The 18,713-nt window shown below is 39.7% G+C and overlaps 1 protein-coding gene across 1 annotated transcript in view; it reads right to left on the reverse strand.

Annotated features, from left to right (window-relative positions):
* The window catches only part of DTWD2 (DTW domain containing 2), an 88,771-nt gene that overhangs the window by 16,727 nt on the left and 53,331 nt on the right, over window positions 1-18,713 (reverse strand). Inside the window, exon 4 of the mRNA XM_051643347.1 lies at window positions 17,248-17,437. Within this exon, the coding sequence (XP_051499307.1) occupies window positions 17,248-17,437 (190 nt within the window). The remainder of the gene's footprint in view (window positions 1-17,247; window positions 17,438-18,713) is intronic.

Raw genomic sequence — 18,713 nt, forward strand, 5'->3', positions numbered from 1 at the left:
AAAGTCAATGAAAACATGGTGTTTGTCTTCAATTACCATAAGGATACATGGTTGAGTGCATACCACTTCCTGGACCTACATTACTACACTTTTCTCCACTGCAAATGTTATTGGCCGGCCTTTGTTGCCTTGGGTTCTGATTTGCCTCCTGCCCACCTGCACTGCTGATTCCTCACTGTACATCTTTCCCCTGCACAATTAAACTGGCCATTTTCCATTTACTTAGGTGCTATGGCAAAATTTGTGCAAATTGGAGATTGTGACAAATGAAAACAGAGATAGAAGGATAAAAGGGAGGATAAAAGCAGTCTGTTAAAAAATGCATTTATTACCTATTATTATTTGGTCCTCTTATATTCACGTGCCGAAGTCCAACCACGGCAGAGGATGAAAGACGATATTGTTCTCTGCAACTCCTCAGCTCATTGAATAGGAAATCTTATACAAATTATTCAGAGACTAAACATCAGAAAAGGAATAAACTTAGATACAGCCAGATTACAACAGTGATTCTTGGTATCCTTCTTGCTCATTTGTTCTGGGTGTTTTCTATGTGCAGATGAATGGATGCTTTTATATTTCTGTGTTTAAATAAAATATAATCCTCTCTCAATGTGTTCAGACAGTTGCCTGTACATCTTAAACCAATGCATACTTTCATGACTGTGTAGAAGAAAGTCTTAAACCTCCTCTAGAAGGAATTTATCTAAATGGCAGATTACATTTTAGAATAGTTGCTTGCCCTAGCAAAGAAATTCTGATTTTTTTATGTACTTTTAGAAACCCACTAGGCTTGAAAACCAAAAATGCCCCAATAAAGTTTTATTATCTGAACGTACCAGAGAACTAGACCACAAAACCCATTTTCTATTAAAAAGCACGTCATTAAAACTATTCACACACTTTTAATCATTACAGTTTGTCTATCAATCTGTTCATGACTTTACGCATCATAACTGGAAAAATAAGTTAATTACTTTCAGCTTCTGCTCAAGTATGCATGATAATAGTTTTGTATTGGTAATTACAGCACTGTTGCAAGTTGAATTGGTGGCAGAAGACCCTACTGCAAACTATAATTCAACATCCTACACCTATTGACACTTCTGCATTTTATCCCATCTGATACACACTTTGCCTTAAACCAAATGAGAGTTTACAATTTCCTGTTTAGCATTTAAAGTCTCATTTTTCCTGATCAGCTTCTCCTACCTAGTAACTCCAGCAGCAACAACAGGGTTGAAAAGCAGGTGAATCTCTACAGGAATAGCTTTTTAACTTAATTATTAAAAAAAAAAAAAAATCTAAAATTATTTCTTCTGTTCCTTTAAACAAACACAGTGGCAAGAATGTTTTGAGCCATCCTGTTTGAACAAAGGTTCCATGCTCCAAGTGCTTTCATTTCTTCTGGCTGATGCAGTAGTCAGTGAGGTCCTGCCAACAGTTTGATCATCCCTTCAGTGTGTCCTACAGAAGAAGGATGAGAATGCTCTTCTGAAGAGTTCCTAGGATAAGTGCATTTCAAGCAAGTTGTTTGTTAAGATTTTCTCTCAGGACCCCCTAAGCATTTCTGAACACATGCTCACCCACCAGAGAAAGCACAGAAATTATTAAGTCGATCCACTAAGTGCTACTCACTTTAAACTGCATGAGGTTTTGATGTGACTGATGGTGATGTGACTGAGTTGGTGAAAGATTAAAACTCTGGAAACTCAGGCAGCAGTTTCTGTTGACAACTGCCCAGGCATATTACAAGATGGTCAGTGAACAATGGGAAAGACAGGAAAATCCAAAAGTATTTAATAAATATTTCATCACACTACCTTCCAAATTGTAACATATGGCTTTATCCCACGTTTCTTAGAAGCTGAGAATGAGAAAATGTTCCCTCTGCCAGATATATTGAAAAATTATCTTTTGTTCACTGGAGTTCCAAGATAGTATAAAATCTTGACACTGCAAATTTCTAGCGTCTTTTTAGAAGACAGCACATCAACTATGAACTGGTAATAACACTTTTAATCAACCAGTTTATGAGGACAAAGATTACAGCTTGCTGTCATCAGTAACACATTTTATAAACCTGCACTTTCTATTGAAGAAATGAAGTACCTTGAAGGTTTTTTGAGTACTATGGTATTTAAAACCACCAACAAGGGTTCTTAAAAACTCGATTATAACTTTTGCAAACTGAAGCATATTTAGCAGACTGTGCCCATCTTATGTATGGCCTCGGATTGTTACACAAAGGTCAGACAGAAGGGAGTAAATAAACTCATCAGGAATGATCATTTTGTAAGTGCTGACTAAGAGTATTTGTGTGGTACCTTGAAAATTTGCAGCTTATGGCCCCAAGCAAGCTCATAAACAAATCACTGTGAAGGTCTTAGCTCAAAACTATTATGTTTACCTGAAAATCTGCAAACTGTGTTAGTAGCTTTATGATGATGCATTTTACTACAGGATTCCTAAGATCTCACATATGTGAGTAACTGGCTATTATGAAAAAGGTTTAAAAAAGAAATATTATGGTAGATTTACCTCATCTACTAGAAGATCACATTTTTTCTAGTTTATGTAACAGTTCATTTCAAACCCATAAAGCTGTGTAACAAGGAACACTTAATTCAGTTGGAAAAATGGGGAAACAATGTTTAATTACTCTTAAATTTGGCTAGGATGCCTTAGCTAACAGCCCATTAGTCATGGTAAGACATCATAAAAACCTGGGTTGTTTTGTTGTTTCCTTTGTTTATATGAGTTGAAAACACTTCAGCAAATACTTTCAGCACAAGGGCTCCGTAAACTCATCTTCCCTGGTACAGATGTAAGAATAAGTGCATGGAACTAAAAAACTGGTATTATTTGAGAGAAACTTGCTGGCTGTTTTGTTCACTCAGCACCAGCCATTTGGAACAACCCATCTCAAAGGGAAAAACCTTATGCCCCACAGCTTCCCATCCACTAAATATGTATCCTCAGTCATTTCCTCCTTGGTTGCCTGGAATAGGCCAATAAATTTGGGAAGGCACCTTCCCACTTTACCCACAGGACAGAGGCACACCCTTGCACTGCTTTCTGTGCCTTTCAAAGTTTGTCTGGGAGTCCTTGCAAGGTGAGGTCCCAGCACAGAGAAGATCTAGAACTTGTGCATTAACTGCTAGCCTTTGGGTACAGAAGAGGACAGCAGCGCAGACCCTGGTGGACGGAAATGCCCTACGCCAGACACAGCCGATTCTAGACAACTCCACAATCGACAGGTAAGTCCCATGTCCAGGTGGTGGCCTGCTGCCTGGACAATCAGTACAGCAAGACTAGGACCACTTAGCGGAGCTGGGGCATCCAATCAACAGTCTCTGTTGTAGTAGCAAGGCACTAGTGAGTGCTAAGCTCAGAAGGGAATCTGCAGCCAGCAGTGCCAGAGAGTGGGGAGCAACTGTCCATGGCAGGGAAGCTGGAACTAGATAATGTTCTAGGTCCCTTCCAACCTGAACCTTCCTGTCATTCTAGGAATACAAATGGTTCGAAATGCTGAGACTACAGAGAAAGAGGGAAATCATACACTGGACAAGAGGCACATCTCTGGTGTAGTCAGGTAGTATTCAAACCTGAAAAACTAACAGATGCTACAAATAAGGTAAACTCACCCATTTATTTCCAGTAGCAACAAAGCAGTACCAGGGTTCTGCTTCTTGCAGCTGTTTTTCTCATAACTTGTTTAATGGCAGTAGCTAACAGAGTGGCTCCTGCTCACTCTTAATGGCTATTTTAAAGATAATTTGGTTCTGCTCCTTAATTTACCCACAGAGCACAGCAGCAAAAGAATGACAGTGATTCTGCCATCTGTAGATCATCAAGCATTGTACAAAAGGCCAGACTTGCATTAGAAGGTATGGCTACACAGTATTACCCATCATACTTCTAAGAACCATTCTCTCCTACCTAATCCTCAGTTTTTTTGCAAAAGTTGAAGCTTTTTGTTACTGAAACCTGCGATGGGGGGAGACCTTATTCCCCTTCAAGTCTTGTAAGAAAATCCAATTAACTGGATTACTCCAGTTATTTAGATGTTCTAAGTAAAAATAAATATGAAAAAACTTCTACATAGATGTAGAAGTTACCTAAAAATAATGGCAATTCACCTGCAGTTCGTAGCAGATTCATTGTAGCTAGAAACTATTTTAGTATCACTTTTTTTTTTTCTCTGAGATCAGAAATTCCTTCTATTAATAGGATGGTTCTTTAATTTAATGAAGAAATCTGTATTAAGAAAGTTGAAATTACTTTCTGGAAATAATAAAACCTTCTATACAACCACAGATCATGAAACAAGAAGTGTTTTGCTTTTACTCCCATATGCATCTATTAGGGTTTATGAAAAATCTGCTGTAATAAAAAATTAAATTCTCAATGCATATTTTTGTATATTAACTAAAGAAAGACGATACAAGTGAGACTCACATACTCCCCTTTTCAGAGCTAGAAGTACTTCCTGTCCATGGGATTTCAGCATTTCAAGCCAAATGTATCTGCTTCACTCAGTTATGCATGTTTCTAATCGTCATAATTGCTACTAAAAAACTACAAATGCTTAACTAATTGCAAACAATGAAACTGACAAACTTATAAATTCACAGATGTATAAAGCATGGGATTTACAAAGTTCTTCAATACATTTTATCAACTTCCCTGTTTACTTCAGACCTTCTGAAGTCACTTACCTTCTGTACAATTCTTTTTCCAAGTCTATGAAGTGACACTGTCTCCTCACTTTGTAACAATGAACTGTTTGGACAAAAAGCAATCTCTGGAAGTTCACTGGCAATGTAAGAACTTATCCCGTATATTTAGGAAACAATAATTTTCATTTGGGGTACAGAAGTTAATAATGTTTGCTTCCACTGCCTTTGACACAAAAAAATAGGAGCTGTTGCTGCCTCTCAATTCATGCCTCATAAAAAAAAAAAAATAAAATTACGAGAGAAATGTTTGTATACATTTTAGAAGACCTTGAACTAGTCACCAAACCTATGAAATAAAAACAGGTAAGATTTATAGCTGAGCAGGCTAAAGCGACCACTCAGCTGGAACAGAATCAAGTACATGAAAATGCTGGACAGGTTAATACATTACATGCTACAGAATGAAGTCTACAAAGACTGCATGTAGGTAGTCATGTAGGAAGTTCATCTACCATCACATTTGATTGCTGCTACTCAGAAGAACATCAACTAATTGAAATCCCACTTGTGTATCTGGACCTGTGCAAAGCTTTCAACACTGTCGTGCACAACACTCTGGTATCAAAACTGGAACAGCATGGATTCAAAGGATGGACCACTCATTGGGTAAGGAACTGGCTGGATGGTCACACTCTAAGAGTGATGACTGACAGCTCAATGTCCAGATGGAGACTGGAGACATGTGATGAGTGGTGTTCCCCAAGGGTTGGTACTGTGAGTGGTTCTGTTTGTCATCTTTGTCAGCAACATGGACAGTGGGAATTAATGCAACCTCAGCATGTTTGCTGACAATATCGAAGTGTGTAGTGAGGCTGACATGCTAGAGGGAAGGGATGCCATCTACAGGGAACTTGACTGGCTTGAGAAGTGGGCTTGTGCAAACTGCATCAAGTTCAACCAGACCAAGTGGAAGGTCCTGCACCTAGGTCAGGGCAACCCCAAGCACAAATACAGGCTGAACAAAGAATGGATTGGTAACAGCCTGGATGAGAAGAACTTGGGGTTGATGGTGGATGAAAAAGCACAACTTGGGCTGGCAATACGCACTTGCAGTCCAGAAAGCCAACTGTGTCCTGGGCTGCATCAAAAGAAGTGTGACCAGCAGGTCAAGGGAAGTGATTCTCCCTCTTTACTCAGATCTCCTAAGACCCCACTTGGACTACTGTGTCCAGTTGTGGAGTCCCCAACATGAAAAGCACAATGAGCTCTTGAGGAAGTCCAGAGGAGGGCCATGAAGGAGATCAGAGGGCTGGAGCACCTCTCCTATGAAGACAGGCTGTGAGCACTGGGTTTGTTCAGCCTGGAGAGGAGAAAGGCTCAGGGGAGACCTTAGAGCGACCTTCCCACACTTAAAGGGCCTACAAGAAAGCTGGGTAGGGACTTTTTACAAGAGCATGTAGTGACAAGACAAGGGGTAGTGTATTATAAGCGGAAGAGGGGAGATTTAGATTAGACATTAGGGGAAATTCTTCTCTAGGTGGGTGGTGAGGCACTAGAACAGGTTGCCCAGGGAAGCTGTGGAAGCCCCTTCCTTGAAGTGTTCGAGGCCAGACTGGACAGAGCTTTGAGCAATCTGATCTAGTGGGAGGTGTTTCTGGCCATGCAGGGGAGTTGGAACTAGATGATCGTTAAGGTCCCTTCCAACTCAAACCACTCTATGATTCTATTATTCTAATTAACTTCAAGTGTTCTAGGTGTCTGTGATGAAGAGATTTCAAAGCAGAAAGTACCTCATCGACAACAGCCTTGTCTAGAGACAATTTAACAATTTAACAATTCCAAGTCTGGTCCTGATTTTGAAATATTGTCTTAAATGTATGTGAAGTCCAAAACATACACAGATAATGTAGTTTTATACTTGGGTTTTGCCCTTAAATGAGAGCATCTTTTTCAGTGAATGCAAGAAGTAACTATCATACACCCAAGTTCACAGAATCAAGGACTGCAAGAAAGCCCCTAGTAACACTATTGAGCAGTTTCTTACACCAAAATTTGCAATTGCTCAGTGGTGTGAAAAAAACTGTAGAATTAAATTTCAAAACTAAGGACAAAATTCTGCCATATTTTATTTGCACAGCAAAAGACTACATAAACTCAAATAAATGTAACTGGTTTGCCACATGAATAAAAGAAGCAAATGCTGGTGCTAATTCTTTTTCTTAAATTCTGAGAGCTACTTTTAAAATTCTGTTTTAAAAATAAAGCACATCCAGCTGTCCCCCTGATTCATAATTAAACCTGCAGAACTACCACTCTTCCAGAAGAGCTGTGAAGTCTATCAGTTGCAGGAACTTTAATGAAAAAATGTGAAACAAAATGGTTTCTATAAAAGATTTTGCCCTTATGAACTTTCAGGTGGTAACGTTAAAAAAATTTTGCTTCAGCTGGAAAGAGAACATAAGAGAACATTTTATGAGAAAGGGAACGTCTTATGAGAACATAAGCTGAAGACAGAAGACTTTAATAATAGCTATTCTTAAAAAAAAGTAATACAGGGAGAGCTGGTGAAACACAGGTTGCACTGGAGTGGAAATCTAAAATTAAAAGAGGAAAGTGATCAAGCACAGAATCTGGGAAACCACAGAAGTGAATTTTGAATTCAATTCATAGTCTAGCATTTAAAAAAAAAAAAAAAAAAAAAAAGCCCCCCCCAAAAAAAAAAGAACCCCACAAAACACAAAACAAAACAAAAAAACAAACAGGAAACCAAGCAAGACAAAAGACCACTGAGAAGATTAAACAAAACGAATGTCTGATTAAGAAAAGTCAGAAGTAGCTGTACAGTGTCCTGGTTTGAGCCAGGATGAAGCCAATTTTCCTTTTTACTGATTTTTTTTCTTCAGTGAGTTTTAACTAGCAACAGTGTGTTCTTCTAAAGCTGATAAGACAGTGGAATGTTTTTCTAACTGCTGGGTCTTTAAGGTCGCACCTTCACTCTGCCAGCTCAGACACTACAGGGAGATCTATGACTCCCCCCCCCCGTAGAAGGCTGAGTTAGACAGACAGCAAAATTGGCCAGAGATGTTCCATTCCATTTATCTAGCTAAGCTCAGAGGAAGGTCAGAGATCACAGAAGACAACTTCCTTCCTGCTTCTTCTTTCCTTCTCTTCCATCCACAGCTGGTGCTCGGGGAGGACTCCATCCATCCAGCACCGTCGACCCTTAGGCTCGAGCTCTCCTGACCCTCATCACTCTGCGCTTTCTCCAGCAGCAGCTCCGGGATTTCTCGGGACTGTTCCCAGCTCAGGAGATGCTGTGGGAGTTGCTGGGAGTGGGGGGAGGCGAGAGGCTTTTGCACATTCCTGAACACATTTGTGTATAATTCTATGTATTTTCTTTTCTCATTAGTGTTTAATTAAAGCTGTGTAGTTTAGTTTTCAATCCAGCCAAGTCTCTCTCTTTTTCTCTCACTCCTTCCCTACCTGGGTGTGAGAGGGAGGGGATCGAGAGCATTGTTGTCGAACCTGAGTCAAACAGTGACAAGAACACTGATTGAAAGCTCAAATGGCAATTCATTGAAGAATTTTAGTTACAACAGTTTCTTTTTCATTTGAAGATCCAGGTAGGCATCATCCTCTTTTTGACTTTGGCACCCCTTTTTTTTCAGATATAATCATATCTACCACATTCTATTTATGGGACAAAACCCTGACTTATTAAATTCCAAATGCAACATTCTATGCATTTTAATCTTACAAACTGTAATGCAGGAAAACAGGAAATAATGTAGAAATAGGAAAAAGTAATAAAAATCCTGCAATGCTGGCCATGGTGTCTAGCTCAACGAGAAAGATGAAAGAGAAAAGTCACAGGGCAAACAAATTTTAATCCACGAGAGTGCTGGTGTTTGCTTACACACAATTTTATTATAATTTTAGTATAATCTTTTACCACCTGACTGCTAATTTTAACTATTTAGAAGCTATGGTGGATTGCACAAGTTCGTCTAGTTCACTTCAGCACAAAATATCCAAACTTAGTTTAATACACAGTTGTGTATACAGTGCTTAGTCTTTTCACTGCTCCATGCTTGACTGGTGACTTAACTGTCTCCTAGACAAGTGCTTGCAGTCACAGCAAAAGTTCCGACTTAGCGCTCTACTACAAGGACAGGTTGGATGAGGCTTTGAGCAATCTGGTCTAGTGGGAGGTGTCCCTGTCCATGAACAATGGCTTGGAACTAGATGATCTTCAAGATCCCTTGCAACCAAAACCATTCTACAATTCTATGATTTGAATAACACCAAGTATCAACTGCATATAAAATTAAAAATCAAATTAAAATCAAATTAAAATCAAACAAAATACTCATTTTAACTGTGGCATATTTAGTAAAAAAAAAAAACTATCCATCACAGTTTGAAAAATATCAATACACTTACTAACTTAATACTTCAAGAGTCACTATACTTAAAATTTTCATGAAGAAATTAAACCCTTTAAAACCGGAGTTGCAATGCAATTCCAATAAAAAGAAGGGTAGGGATAGCAGAATATTATTTTCCTTTTAAAATAGAGCAGATAAAAAGTACAGAGTGTTAATTCAGATGGGCTGTAACTGCAACATTTAAAAGCTGTGATCTATGCATTGCAAAATCCAAGTATACATAAAGCAGCGCTTCAGCTAGGCATTTTTTTTTATATTCCTGCTACCTGTTCATATTTTTCCCCAAGAGCTGAGGGTATGCTAATTTGCGTCATTGCTATATAACTAAGAATTTTCTCAGAAAGTCTTTGACTCACCCCAAAAATAAAACACATCCCATAGTTTACTTTTGCAAAGTCTTAAACGTTCTATTTAGGTGCACTTTGCAAGGGAGTGAAGGTACACAGTATTCTTTTAACATTTAGCATCTAGAAGACGAATTCTTGAAATTTCAGGGTTATCATGGCTACGAGACTGGTGCCAAAGGCAGGGCTTTGGTTTTTTTGATCATGGGCTGCTCTACGAGACACCTGGCCTGATGGTGGCAGGTGGGATGCACCTGTCCCAGAGGGGGAAAAGGCTTTTGGGGCAGGACTTAGCAGGGCTCATTGAGAGAGCTTTAAACTAGATGTGAAAGGGGAAGGGGAGAAAACTGGGTCTGTTAGGGACAAGCCCAAGAGAAACATACCAGGGCCTGAAGAGGGATGGTCTAAGGAGGATTTGGTCCCACCAGTGTGCTCTACTTGCTTCCTGAATTGCCTGTACACCAATGCACGCAGCATGGGCAATAAACAGGAAGAGTTAGAGGTCTGTGTGCGGGCTAAGGGTTATGATCTGGTAGCAATAACAGAGACATGGTGGGACAGCTCACACGACTGGAATGTGGCCATGGATGGCTGTGTGCTTTTTAGGAAAGATCGGTCAGTGAAGCGAGGTGGTGGAGTTGCTCTTTATGTGAGAGAGCAGCTAGAATGTATCGAGTTTTGTGCAGGGGCTGATGAGGGGCAAGTTGAAAGTCTGTGGGTAAGAATTAAAGGGCAGGCTGGTATGGGTGATACAGTTGTGGGGGTCTACTACAGACCTCCTGATCAAGATGAGGAAGTTGATGAGGCTTTCTACAGGCAGCTGAAAGCAGCCTCACAATTACAGTCCTTGGTCCTCATGGGAGATTTTAACTACCCCGATATCTGCTGGAAGACTTACACAGCCAGCCTTTCACAGTCTAGGAGGTTCCTCCAGTGCATTGATGACAACTTCTTAATGCAAATGGTGGATAAGCCGACTAGAAGAGGAGCGCTGCTGGATCTTGTGCTCACCAACAAGGAGGGCCTTGTTGAAGCAGTGGTGGTCAATGGCAGCCCTGGCTGCAGTGACCACGAGATGGTGGAGTTCAGGATCCTGTGTGGGAGGAACAGAATACTCAGCAGGACCAGAACCCTGGACTTCCACAGAGCAAACTTTGGCCTCCTCAATCAATTGTTAAGGGAAGTCCCATGGGACAGGGTGCTAGAAGGTAAAGGGGCTCAAGATAGCTGGACAACATTCAAGGACCACTTCTTGCAAGCACAGGATCAGTGTGTCCCAATGGGTAGAAAATCTAGTAAGGGAGCTAGGAGACCAGCGTGGTTAAAAAAGGAACTGCTGGGCAAACTCAAATGGAAAAGGAAAATCTATAGATCATGGAAGGAGGGGCTGGTTACTTGGGAGGAATATAGGTCTGTTGTCAGAGGATGTAGGGAGGCAACTAGGAAAGCTAAGGCCTCCTTGGAACTTAACCTTGCAAGTCGGGTTAAGGACAATAGAAAGGGCTTTTTCAAATACATAGCCAACAAAACTAATACCAGAGGCAACATAGGCCCACTGCTGAATGAGGCGGGTGCCCTGGTGACAGAGGATTTAAAGAAGGCAGAGGTGCTGAATGCCTTCTTTGCCTCTGTCTTTACTCCTGCAGGCTTTCCCCATGAGCCCCAGTTTCATATAGCCCCAGTAGAAGTCAAGATAAAGGAGGAGTTTGCCATGGTAGATGAGGATTGGGTTAGGGATCAGTTGCGTAATCTGGACATCCATAAATTGATGGGTCCGGATGAAATGCATCCAAGGGTGCTGAGGGAGCTGGCGGAGGTCATTGCTAGGCCACTCTCCATCATCTTCGGTAAGTCATGGGTAACAGGAGAGGTGCCTGAGGACTGGAGGATAGCAAATGTCACTCCAGTCTACAAGAAGGGCAAGAAGGAGGACCCGGGTAACTATAGACCGGTCAGCCTCACCTCCATCCCTGGAAAGGTGATGGAACAACTTGTCCTTGGCACTATCTCTAGACATATCAAGGAGATATCAAGGAGATGGGGGTCATCAAGAGCAGTCAACATGGTTTTACCAACGGTAAGTCATGTTTGACTAACCTCATAGCCTTCTATGAGGAAATTACTAGGTGGATAGATGATGCTAGAGCGGTGGATGTGGTCTGTCTTGATTTCAGTAAAGCATTTGACACTGTCTCCCACAGCATCCTTGTAGATAAGTTGATCAAGCATGGGTTTGATGATCAGGCAGTGAGGTGGATCAAGAACTGGTTGAAAGCAAGAAGTCAGAGAGTTGTAGTCAATGGGACAAAATCTAGTTGGAGGCCTGTGACTAGTGGAGTCCTTCAGGGGTCAGTACTGGGACCGGTGTTGTTCAACATCTTCATCAACGACCTGGATGAGGGTACAGAATGTACCCTCAGCAAGTTTGCTGATGACACCAAGCTGGGAGGAGTGGCTGACACACCAGAAGGCTGTGCTGCCATTCAGAGAGACTTAGACAGGCTGGAGACTTGGGCGGGGAGAAATCTGATGAAGTTCAACAAGGGCAAGTGTAGAGTTTTGCATTTGGGGAAGAAAAACGCCATGTACCAGTACAGGTTGGGGGCTGACCTGCTGGAGAGCAGTGTAGGTGAAAGGGACCTGGGGGTCCTGGTAGACAGGAGGATGACCATGAGCCAGCAATGTGCCCTTGTGGCTAAGAAGGCCAATGGAATCCTGGGGTGTATTAGAAAGGGTGTGGTTAGTAGGTCAAGAGAGGTTCTCCTCCCCCTCTATTCTGCATTGGTGAGGCCACATCTGGAGTATTGTGTCCAGTTCTGGGCCCCTCAGTTCAAGAAGGACAGGGAACTGCTCAAAAGAGTCCAGTGCAGAGCCACAAAGATGATTAAGGGAGTGGAACATCTCCCTTATGAGGAAAGGCTGAGGGAGCTGGGTCTCTTTTAGTTTGGAGAAAAGGAGACTGAGGGGTGACCTCATCAATGTTTACAAATACGTAAAGGGTGAGTCTCAAGAAGATGGAGTTAAGCTTTATTCAGTGATGACCAGTGATAGGACAAGGAGTAATGGATACAAATTGGAGCATAGGAGGTTTAAGGTGAATATCAGAAAAAAATTTTTTACTGTGAGAGTGACAGAGCACTGGAACAGGCTGCCCAGAGAGGTTGTGGAGTCTCCTTCTCTGGAGACATTCAAAACCCACCTGGACACCTTCCTGTGTGATGTGCTCTAGGTGATGTGCTCTGGCAGGGGGGTTGGACTAGATGATCTTTCGAGGTCCCTTCCAACCCCTATGATTCTATGATTCTATGATTCTATGATCATGTAGTTACCTGTTTTCATCCATGGTCATGTACAGACGGCTCCAAGCTAACCTTGCCACACTTATCATTGCTCCTATGTCTATAAAATTATGTCCAAAAAAACCCAAAACTATTATGGGAAAATTAAGTGTCTACATCCATGTAGACGTGATTTATGCCTAGTGTTTCTGGTGTAATAAACTCCTACAATATGAGCACATTAGTTTGTACACAGCAAATGTTTTTTAATTTCCTGTAGGCCAAAAATACGTTTTAATGTCTTAGTGAAATCTAGAGTAGTAGTGAAGTAAACATACAGTGAAGCAATACATTTTTTTAAACTGGATTTTTAAAATACTTAAGTATGAATGGTTCTCATGAAATTATGACTGGTTTGGAAAGACACATTTCATTGAAAATCACAGAACCAAAGAAGAAAGTTTAAAAATATTAATTCTAATGGGAATTTTTCAGAACACATATTATAAGAATGTAAAACACTAACAGTCTATCTCTCCCTGCCTTTTTATCATTAAAAAAATTGCAGCCTTAAAAAGCAATTCCTCGTCTCTAGTGAAGAAATACTTATGTTGTCGTTATTTTAGAAAAACATGTATCCAGACAGATTTCTAGAGACAAGTACAATTAACCACAGTGGGAACAATGAGAATATCCAGCAAATGTTTGTTATTTCAGTTTTGCATATTGAAACTCATCTCTAGCAGCATTTAGTGCTACTGTCTCAAAAAATTAAACTCTTTTGTGCAGTAGAGTCAATATTATTGCTCATTTTTCCATGAGTTTCTTCACGTAGTATCTTACCTTACTTTAATTACATTATTTTTACTTGTCCTATCACTTCAAAGTGTTTTTCAGTTCCATTTTGCATCAGGCAGGATTTCAAAGTTTTAAAAGAATCATTTGTATGTTAAATAATCCATATTTTTATGTATATTATTTTAATAAAGCAAAAAATTTTAATAGCCTCAGGGATACTAATTACATTTGACACTACACTTAAAAGGCCTAAAAACATTCAGGCAAGTAAAATGCCAAAATACAGATGTATTTAGTTCACATTCCTTTGACTTTCAGGAAATGTTCAGATCATATAAACATTTATATAGCTGTGCTGAATTCAGTTAGTACTTAAGAGCATTGACTTAAGCCACTGTTTACCAGGACATAGGACATGCTGAGACCACACACTGCTGTTTTAAGATTGTTACCAAGTCTCATATAAGACAGACTATTTCAAACTAGTTGCTTCAAAACTAGCTTAAGGACACATGTACAGTCAGGAAAACAACCCTCTCAAGTGTAATTCACATAATTTTAATATTCGAAGTGTCAACATTTGAAAATGGAATTAAACACCAGACTATCTTCAGACTTGAAGGGTGCACCATCTTCAATATCTCACTACTATGTAGCACTGCAAGACTTCTTGTCATTTCTCCCTGAAGAATAGAAGGCTCAGGGGGACTTCATCACAGTATTCCAGTACTTAAAGGACAGCTACAAACAGAACAGAGGCTCTCCCTTCACACTGAGATACACGGAAAGGACAAGGGGCAAGAGGTACAAGTTGCATTTGAGAAAGGTTTCATCTCCTTATAAGAAAATATTTCAAAGTGAAAGCAATCAATCACTAGAACAACCTCCCCAGGGACATGATGGAGTTCCAGTCTTTGGAGGCTTTCAAGATGTGACTGGATAAGGTACTAGATAATCTCATCCAGGCTTCCTTTCCTGTGAAAGACTAGACCAAATTATCTGTTGAGGCCCCTTCCAACCCGGGCTGTTCATCGATTCTATGATTCTGGTCCAGCAGATTTTACAGGGGGTCTGGTGTGAAAGACAAAAAAAACTTAGCATGACGAAGTGGTACCACATTGCGAACTACAGAAGTCAATTATAAAATGTAAGAAAAAGTATGGAAGGAACACAGTAAATTTTCAAATGTACGGCAAGGCTTGGGTATCACACACCAAGTGGTCTTCAGAATGTCACCCATGGATTCTTTCATTCTTGCTGTAAGATCAAATCACTCAGATAGCCCAAAAGGCCTAACAGAATATTATGCACTTCTGAGTAAAAAAAACAAAAAAACTAAAACAAACAAACGAAAAAACAACACAGAAAGTTGAAAGCATTTGGATTTTCAAAATAAAATAATTTCCAGGAATCTACTTTTAACATTGAGCTCTTCCACAATGATAATGTACAGACCAGATTAATTATTTCATTTATGTCCTCTCAGACACGTGCTGCAAAAAGAACTAGGTGAGGCAGAATTTGGATGAGTATCAAGTCAGTATCAAGTCAGTAGGATGTATTTTTTTTGCAGATGTGTTACTTGTCAGGTGGTGTTCTAGTTATACCCATATGACAAAATTAGTTTGTTTATAGTACAGAAGGATAAGTAAGAGGCGAACTTATCCTAAACTACTGTTCATTTTCTGCACCTTACTTACTCAATGCTATGCCTGGCAGGCTAAAACAAGTATTTTAGTTCTACACACAATGCAAATTTCTGTTATGCCCCTGTATTTACAATATGAATATAAAATATTTTGTTCTTTGGAACAGTGCAGTTTTGAGCTTAAGGAGCTTTTCAACTGTTTGACAAAACTGGATCATCCGTCTCTTTTCGTTTCCTACTACTCAATGAAACCTGCTGGTTATGGATGACTATCTTCTTTACACACATTTAAATAAAAGTATGATTTATGGGCAAAATGGAACTATAAAACAGGGAGCAAAATTCCAGCATGAAGTTATTTAAAGAAGATATCTGGAAAATATTTATTTCCAGTATATTTTCCCTACGAAAATAGGGCTTCACCTTACCTAATTCCCTTGATTACTCTCAAAAGTTATGTTTCCTCTAGTCCTGTCATTACTCATTGGGAAAACAGGCCAATGCTCGCCTCGCTACAACCTCCTTTCATGTAGGTGTAGAAGGCAATGAGGTCTCCCGTCAGCCTCTTCTCCACACTAAACAATCCCAGTTCCCTTAGCCTCTCCTCACAGAAATTGTTCTCTAGATGTTTCGCCAGCCTGGTTGCTCTTCTCTGAACATGCTCCAGCGCCTCAATGTCCTTATTGTAGTGAGGGGCCCAGCAATTAACACAGTACTCAGAGTGTGGCCTCACCAGTACCATGTACAGGGGCACGATCACTACCCTAGTCCTTATTCTTGATGCAGGCCAGGATGCTGTTGGCCTTCTTGAAATTACTTGTGATTAAATAATTTTGATGAAATCTATTAAGAAAGTTGAAATACACTGAAATCAATCCTGCAAATTCCTAGATATAAATTCAGATAATTATGCAGATATAAATTTGTTTCACCATCTTCCTCTGAAGGCCAAAATAATTTTAATAAAACCTAGAATCTACTCTTGCATTTAACTTACATCAATATAACCTCATTGTTATACTTACAGCCTAAAAGCAGCTCTCAGATTTTATGGAAAACTGACTTCATCCCTAAAACAAATTACTTGTAAGACTTACAGTAGGTCTTTTTTGAATTAGCAGCATGTTACCTAACAATAGTTCACATAAGCTACTATTACATCAAAGTCATAAAGCTTGGTTTCTAAGACTGCAAATTGCCACCTCCTCTCTCATCCTGAAGGGATAGTCCTCTTTTCACTGATCAACAGATGGTCCAACGATGAACAGAATATTGTCCGTTAGCAAAACTGTTGGTATTAATATTTTCTCCAATATTCTCTCAATAATGGCCCTGAATAAGAATTGCAGTTTATATTACCCAGAGGACAATATTTTTATACATTTAATAATTGTATAACCACAACTTAAGCCTTATTAGCAGTACAGGTGGATGGGTGTTGATGTTCCAGAGGGAAAAAAAACCAACAATAACAACAACAACAAAAATCCCTCAACAAAACCAACAACCCCAAAATACCGACAAAGCCCCCAAATCCCCAAATTCTAAGAAACATTTGCCAAAAGTGAGAAAGTTTTTACTGTGGTGGAGACCAAGGATGTAGGAAGAATGTGTCACTATCATAAGAGGTTACAAAATTCTACTTTCAGCTTTCCTATTACTGCAATGCAAAATACTTCTTCAAGGGGGGAAAACGGCTTATTTCATTGTGTACAATCTAAGATCTTAGACTACTAGGAAAAATGTTTTACACAAATCAGTTTTTAATTTTGCACAACAACAACTCACTATGACATCAGATGCACTAACTCAGAACAAAATAGAAGTTCAAGTAACAAAGTGAAAACCTCCAATGTTTACAGTCACATTTCTGACAATTGTAACAGTTGTTTAATTTAAGTGTTCAGGTTTTCCTTGTCAGCTAGTTACAGCTGAGAAGGAAAAAAATACTTCCATGATTTTTGTTCTCATGAAAACACTCCCTTCTGACTGGTCAGAAAGCATCTATCAGATACACTGAGAAATTTTATTTTACATATTATAACTCACCTGCTTGGGAAGCCGGAAGAGAGAATTTTTGTAAAATATATCTTTAGCCTGACTCCATGTTCCATCAATGATGATCATAACAGATGGACTAGAAGACACCACTGCAACTTCTTCCAAATTGGTTGCTTCAGCTCCAGGATACAAAATTAGAGTATTGGGATTTCTGCACACAGTTGCTAATTCAGGATACCTTCAATGCACAGACACACAAAATGACAATAATTATTAAAAGTTTTCATGACATATACATACTTTCAGTTATTCCAAGTTACTAACTCCCACTCATCATCAATAGACAGTAAATTATCCATGAACCAGCAGTGTGCCCTTGCTGCAAAGAAGTCTAATGTAATCCTGGGTTGCATAAAGAATAGTGTGGCCAGTAGGTTGAGGGAGGTCATTCTCCCCCTCTACTCTGCCCTGGTGAAGCCACAGCTGGAATACGGCATTCAGTTCTGGGCTCCACAGTTCAAGACAAACAGGGAGCTACTGAAGAGAGTCCAGAGGAGGGCAACTAAGGTGCTAGGGAGGCTTGGAGCATCTGTCATATGAGGAAAGGCTGAAACAGAGATGAGAAGGCTGAGAGGAAACCTTATCAATGTATACAAGTATCTAAAGGGTGGGTGCAAGGAAGATGGAAACAGGCTCTTCTTAGTAGATCCCAGTGTCGGAACGAGGGGCAATGGGTACAAGTTGAAACATAGGAAGTTCCATTTAAATATGAGGAAAAACTGTGTTCAAAAAATGTGCTCAAACATTTAGCATACAATACTACTCCCATTTTGAACTTTTAGTATATAAAAAACACCAGCAATTTTTAGCTCCCACCTACAGGACAGCTTTGACAATTTTGCCATCTCAGTATTTTTTTTTTAATTATTTGTTTTTAAACTACTATTTCTACAGTTACAGTCCCTAAACTTATACAGTCTCTTTTTCCTTCCTGTTGGCTTCTACATTTGGCAATATGATTCAGTTGAAAATAATGGTTTTCAATGCATACTCATGCAAGAATTACAGTCATTTCAGCTCCCAACAGCTTATATGCAGAAGTAAAGGCAGGGGTTGGTTCAAACAATTTTGTAAATTTGTCCCACAAGTTTCACCTAGGATTTGAGGGCTGATTATGCATACACTTCCACAAGAACTCCTAATAATTTAGAAAAATAGTAGGAGTTGCTGATACCTTCAAAGAGTTTACTATCCACAGACTTTAGGGTTCTTTCTAGAGTGACACTGAGAATATGCAGAGAGCTATTTAGTACTCTCCCCTTTCATAGGAACAAGTTCTCAGAAATACATCCTGTGCAACTCCTCCTAGGTTATGGTTCATATTCACAGTCACATTCACGTTCCCAGCTTTATTAAAACACATCTTCCATTCATAAAGCATACTTGCTCTTCCTTCCTTGGAACTGTACAGGAAGAATGAGCTAAATATAAACACCTAACAATTTGCTTAGAAA

Source organism: Apus apus, chromosome Z (assembly GCF_020740795.1).
Source record: "Apus apus isolate bApuApu2 chromosome Z, bApuApu2.pri.cur, whole genome shotgun sequence".
Taxonomy (NCBI): Eukaryota; Metazoa; Chordata; class Aves; order Apodiformes; family Apodidae; genus Apus; species Apus apus.